Consider the following 6,298-nt stretch of genomic DNA (forward strand, 5'->3'; position numbering starts at 1 on the left):
AAAATAAGTTCAAAATAAGCTAGGCTTCCTGCATCCTTTTGGCACCCCATCTTTTGGGACAAAATCTTCTACATGCCAAACGGGAATAGACCGATTTTCGGTCTTTCCAACAGTCATAAAAACCGCACGGAAAGATGTGCCAAACGGGGCCGAATCAACTCCGTGCTTAACCGATATCAACTTTTGAAACCTTGCATTGGAAATATCTTCACACAAGTTCGGAGATATTCTCAATGCAATGCAGTAAAAGCTGCCATTCAATTTAAGGTACAAAAATATCACTACCACCTAACCAAGAAAAAAAAAGTTCAGAATTTACAGTTGTGGGCACATAAGTTAACCCCGCAATGCCCCAATATCCCCCCTTCCCTTGTTTTTTTTATACCCAACATGTCCCTACTCACCTACACTACATAACTACTATGCAGATTGCAGTAAATATGCTTACATGGCCAGCAGATTAGGAGGCGAAGGAGGAGGATTGGTGAGCATGTGAACCACTTCCCTCATAGTAGGTCTTTCACTGCTCTTCTCTGCGACGCAACGCATAGCCACTTTAAACAGCTTGATCACCCCGGCTATCGGGTACCCGCTTAACCTGGGGTCCACCACTGCCAGCACTGTCGCGGCATCCGACGGCTTTGAGATTTCCGATGTTGTTTTCTGGACCCACCTCACAATATCCACCCCATCCCCGAACTCGCCGACTGGCTTCCGCCCGGTGATCAGCTCTAGCAAAACCACCCCGAAGCTGTACACGTCGCTCTTCTCGTCCACCCGGAGCGTGTATGCGTACTCTGATCCAAAATAACAAAAGCCTAATTTAGCTTAATACGAAAAACAGGCATATCAACAACCTTTAATTTTCCAAAGTATTTATGGGATTAGATTGGACCTGGTTCATTGGGATTGAACCAATATCTGGTCCATTAATCGAAGATAAAAAATATAGGTGTCAATGGACCGGAACAAAAATCTAAATTAAAACCAATTTAAATAAATCTGACGATCCAAACATTGAATTGGACCGGTCCAGGTCCACAATATTCATCAGATTGGATTGGACCTTGTCCATTTTAATGGATTCATATTGGACCGGGAATCCGGTCAGATTGAGACACCCCTACATATAACTTAGTTCAGTCTTCCCTTTTGAACGGTGGATAATAGAGAAACGTTACCGTGTTACCATGTTAACAATAAACCATGCACGACGTGGCTCTTTTACCCACCGTGAAAAGGGTATTCCCTCCACATAAAGAAAGTTTGAGTTCTTCAGGATAGCCGGAGACGGGAGGGAAACAACCGCTCACTGACCTTTGTACTTTACAACACCAGAATCCAGAAACCGATTTGTAACCGTGACACCATTAAAGTCGATAGCCCGTGATATATTTCACCGTTCCCCTATTTTTCTAATAACTTTTTCGTAGAATAAATAAAATAATAAAGCGGAAAAGAAAATGGTCTTGGGGATAATTTCATCATAGAACTGTTTGTCGTTTAGGAGAAGAGTCAAAGTAATAAAAAGCAGAGATCACATGGTTCATATCACGAACCTGGCGCAATGTAACCGTACGATCCAGCAATGGAGGACATACACTCCGACGCTCCGGCACCCTGTAGAAACTTGGCGAGTCCAAAGTCTGCGACATGGGCCTCGAAGTCGGAATCAAGTAGGATATTGTTTGATTTCACGTCCCTATGAATTATAAGAGGAGAGCAGTCGTGGTGAAGGTAGCACAATCCCTTCGCTGCCTCCACTGCGATTCGGCACCTCGTCTCCCACTGTAAATGCGAACCCTTCGATCCATGCAATAGTTCTCCCAAGCTGCCGTTCGGCATGTATTCGTAAATCAACAGATTTGTATCGTTGTTAGACACGAACCCTAGCAATCGAACAATGTTTCGGTGTCGGATTCTTCCCAGAGTTTGAATTTCAGCAGAGAAGCCGTGATCGCTCCTGCCACTGCTTCTCCCCACCAGGCGCTTAATGGCCACGTCCACGCCATCCGGCATGGACCCACGATAGACGATTCCAGCGCCACCTTTTCCGATGATGTTCTCTTCCTTCAAGCATTCGACCACGTCTTCTACCTTGAAATCGAGCTTCTGGAACGGGGTCAGTTTCCAAGCTTTTGATTCGCGGCATTTTTTCCGGTAGCTTTTGAGCTTTAAAGCTGCAGTGACAAGGCCCAACAGAACAACTAAGATGATCACAATGACGATAACGACTTTTGAGGACGCGGAGCTTCGGCCCGAAAACCCATCCAAGTTTTGGGATGGTAAACATTGTACATGAAGCAATGGGCTGCAAAGATTGGGATTTCCCGTAAAAGAGGTGTCGTTGAAGACCAGGAATTGCCCACCAGTCGGCACCGAACCCGCCAACTTGTTGTAGGATAAATCAAGTATAGTCAGGCTGGCCATTGATCTTATCTCATTGGGAATTTGTCCTGTAAGATGGTTCCTTGATAGGTTCAGTGTGCTAAGGATTTCGAGCTTCGCAATTTCTCTTGGGATTCCGCCGAAAAGATTATTACGACTGAAATCTACCGACGATAGAGACTTGCAGTGCCCCAGAGCGATAGGGATCTCACCTGTAATGTTGTTACTGCTGATATTGATCTTGGAAAGCATCTTTAGACCAAATATCTCCGGCGGAATTTCGCCGGAAAATAGGTTTACATCGAGGGAGAGAGTCCGCAGGTTTGTAAAGTTTGCAATAGCTGGCGGAATTTTTCCGGTGATCCGGTTGTTGGATAGGGTCAGCAATCCGAGTGTTTCGCCAGATATTCTGTCCGGAAGTTCGCCGGTAAAGAAGTTATCATTGAGCTCCAGCATATCAACCAATGGTAGGTTGAACAGCCCAGATGGGATCGTTCCGTTGAGAAAATTCTTCATGAGACGTACCCGAGTCAACGATTTACAATCGCCGAGTTCTTCAGGAATTGGACCAAGGAAGTAATTATTCATCAATATCAACGTCTCCAACCTTTGACCGGCGCAGAGACGCGGAGGTATTGGTCCGGTGAGATGGTTTATACTTACGTCAATCTTTTGAAGCATACCATTACTTCCGAGATTCTGAGGGAGCTCGAAGGTGAAGTTGTTCCCCCACACTTGTAAGACCTCGAGATACGGGAGCTCAGCGACGAACGGTGGGATTCGGCCGCGTAGATGGTTACGAAAGAGATTAATGAGTGTCAGCTGCTTTAGCTCAGAGAAGCTCTCGGGAATCTCTCCCGTAAGATCATTATTCGAAAGGTCTAGTGATTTCAGACTGACAAGGCCGGAAAGCTCCGCCGGAATCAGACCTGAAAGCTTGTTAAGCTGTAGAAACAGAGTGTGCAGCAGCTTCAAACGGCCCAGACTTGCAGGAATCTCCCCGGTAAGATTACAGCTTCCCATATCAAGTATAAGTAACGAACTTAACGAACCAAACTCCGGCGGAATACCTCCTTCATACGTGCTGTAATAACCAATATAGAGTTCTCGCAAGTTCGAAAGCCTGCTTAGAGTGGCCGGAATCTTGCCTGATAATCCATTCCCGTTCAAACCTAAATACTCCAAGCTCTGAATCTCGGAGTACACAGAAGGAATCTCACCGGAGAAAAAATTTCCTCCAAGATGGAGATGTTTAAGCCGCTTTAGTTTCACGAGCCCGGTTGGGAGACGTCCCGTGAAGTTGTTGTTATAGATATCAAAGATCTCGACCTCGAGCAAACCTGCTGCGATGCTCTCTGGGACTCCACCTACAAAGGCATTGTTTGAGATGTTTAGAAGCTTGAGAGAGGTGAGGTTGGCGATCTCTTCAGGAAGCTTTCCTGTGAGATTGTTGCAGGAAAGTGTGAGGTTGACAAGCTTGTTTAACAGACCGATCTCCGGAGAAACTGTCCCGAAGAGAGGAACATATGAGACGTTGAGCGCAACTACCCTTGAATTTTCGTCACATGAGACACCAGAAAACAGGCAATGTGACTTTCGAGAAGATGAAACGTTCCAGTCGTCCAGGCCAGAACCTCGCCGTCCGATCATGGCGGTTTTGAGCTTCAGCAGAGCATCGAGATCTGTAGTTGAAGAAGACGTGGAGAAAGCGAGACAAACTGAAGCAAAGAAAAGGAAGCATCTGCAAATGCTCCTCATCTCTGCAGTTGTTTCTTTTTACAAATTTCAGAATGGAGCTTCAGTAGAATTGGAGCTAGACTCGGTGATTGTCGAAAGCTGAAACTGCAATAAGTAGAGCCTACTCTATGAGAATCGAAACAACCATAGACAAAGAAAAGAGAAACAAACGTGAAAGTTTAGAGATCAGAGACGGAGATGGAGACAGAGAGAGGTTGCACGGTGCAGGCATGCTTCTTCATCGCTGAAGACTGATAGTTCTGAAGGAAGAACGTGAGCGCAGTCCGCATATCACCGTATATCTTGGGCATGACGGTTTCTAACGGAGAGTTAACGGAACTCCTAATAGACAAGTTAATTAAGGTGCCGTGATCGTTTGCCTTTTCATGGATGGCGTCTTGATCTTATGATCTCTGATGGGGTTAATGAGTACGAATCTTGATAGTCGTGTTTTGACGGCGTGATCTGGCAGTTTGAATGACAGTCTGCGTGATGATCTTCTTGTCTCTTGTTCAGTATTCCAGACTTCCAGTGGGGTCAGATTTGAGATGATGTGGCCTAGCATTTAATATCCGGAATTAATTATTTTTAACTTATAGACGCGGATCCTTCTAATGGGCCGTGGGCCTTGGGGTTTTTTAGGGCCCCACCGCAAAGTCTGTCTGTGTCTTTACCCAAACAGACACCTTTCCTGTCTGACCGATCCAAGAAAAAGTCTTCCCTTTTTGTTCTTTTCTTATTCTTCCCTCCTACTTATTAATCCATCATTAGCTTCTTTAAACTCTGAATTCAATTCTTATATTATTGTGCGAGCCTTAGGTTTGATCATCCAAAACCAAAAAAAAAAAATTGAACAGAATCTAAATTTCCAGTATTTTTGTAAAAATCAAAGTTTTGGTTAATTAATATAAAAATCAGCAATTAATCGAATTAACCGATATATTTGTATTATATATAATATATGATTTATTATTTATAATATGGCATATTATATGTATTTCTAATATGTATTATAAATAGTAAAAATTTGAAAAATGATGAATTAAAGATTCAAAGTTTCGATACATTCCGGTACGCCAAATTAGTGTATCTGTTGAGGGGTCAATTAAAGGCTTGACCCCGAAACTCCTTACATTTTGCATATCGGTGACTATTGATATGAGTCAATACGAATCAATACGTAACAAAGTTTTGAATCTTAAATAAATTAAATTAAACCGGTGGAAATTGAACCGATTGGCCTTTATTCAATTTCGATAGACAATTTTTCAAGAATTGATGATACTGGTTCGATTTGAAAAATAGGCCCACAATTAACTGTGATCACCCTAACGCAAGGCGACAGTTATAAATGAGAACCGAACTAAGGACCATGGCCCACTTATTTGTCCACCTCTGACCCGGAGTTGGGCTTACTAGCGAAGCCTGATAGGTTTAAAGTAGCAACCAAGGACGGGAAGATATTCCTAGAAGGCTAAAAAGAGAATATTCGAAGCACAGAGACAGACGTCGTGGGATGGGAAAGAAGCATTTATTCTTCTTCTTCCCAGTGACGTTGATCCACTAGGGAAGTGGGAATATATCCGAATTCTCTCAAATTTCTTTAATTGGGTGAAGGAGGGGAAAAACGGAGAATCTACCAGCAATAATGCATAAAGTGGGTGATTTAGAGAATATGAACTTATTAGTTTAATTTGTAAGGTCAATTTAAGAGATGCTTTCTAAGGAGTTTTAAAAAAATAAAAATTGGAGGAGGGAGAGGGATGAGAATTGGGGTAGTGCGTTTGGCTTTTAGATGTGTGCAGAGAATAAAAGGTGGTAGCTTCTAAAGCTTTAAGAAGAATAAAGTGGCTTTTTAAAGTGGTAGCAGACAGTTGGGTTGGGCATCCGGACCGGATCATGCTAGCTAGCTCTTGAATTAGGATTAGGTTTAGGGCACATCTGTTGAGAAAGGGGAGGGGGGCGGGGCCTACACTTCGAGAGTTTGATACGTAATACATGCCGCAATCATAACCTAGTCTACCTCATTTGTTTTATTTGAAAAGCTAAGAAACTTTGTGGGAGATGTGAGTCTGACGAGAGGTTAAGGACCGAAGGAAAAGCCCGGCTTTTGTTTTTTCAGCTGGGCATCGTAACCGCACTTATTTCTCACTAATTAGAATAAACTAGATGG

The 6,298-nt window shown here is 43.4% G+C and overlaps 1 protein-coding gene across 2 annotated transcripts; it reads right to left on the reverse strand.

The window, feature by feature from the left end:
• Positions 1-261: 261 nt before the first annotated feature.
• CLV1 (Leucine-rich receptor-like protein kinase family protein) lies at positions 262-4,905 on the reverse strand. 2 transcript variants are annotated; one of them, XM_088948156.1, is made up of 3 exons: positions 3,879-4,900; positions 1,560-3,755; positions 262-797 (listed from the first exon to the last, which is right to left on the reverse strand). In XM_088948156.1, exons 1-3 carry the CDS (start codon positions 4,144-4,146, stop codon positions 445-447), a joined length of 2,817 nt encoding a protein of 938 aa, XP_088804282.1. In that variant the 5' UTR covers positions 4,147-4,900; the 3' UTR covers positions 262-444. The 2 variants fall into 2 exon arrangements, with proteins under 2 accessions (XP_088804282.1, XP_088804281.1); XM_088948155.1 differs by having other exon boundaries at positions 1,560-4,905.
• Between the last annotated feature and the right edge of the window lie 1,393 nt (positions 4,906-6,298).

Source organism: Nelumbo lutea, chromosome 6 (assembly GCF_056320005.1).
Source record: "Nelumbo lutea isolate HS-2025 chromosome 6, American lotus-T2T, whole genome shotgun sequence".
Classification (NCBI taxonomy): domain Eukaryota; kingdom Viridiplantae; phylum Streptophyta; class Magnoliopsida; order Proteales; family Nelumbonaceae; genus Nelumbo; species Nelumbo lutea.

Coding starts and splice junctions, on each gene's coding strand:
- CLV1 (XM_088948155.1), bottom strand. CDS start 4,146: ATGAGGAGCATTTGCAGATGCTTCCTTTTCTTTGCTTCAGTTTGTCTC. Junction 798..1,559: donor GTACGGTTACATTGCGCCAG/GTTCGTGATATG, acceptor ATTTTGGATCAG/AGTACGCATACACGCTCCGG.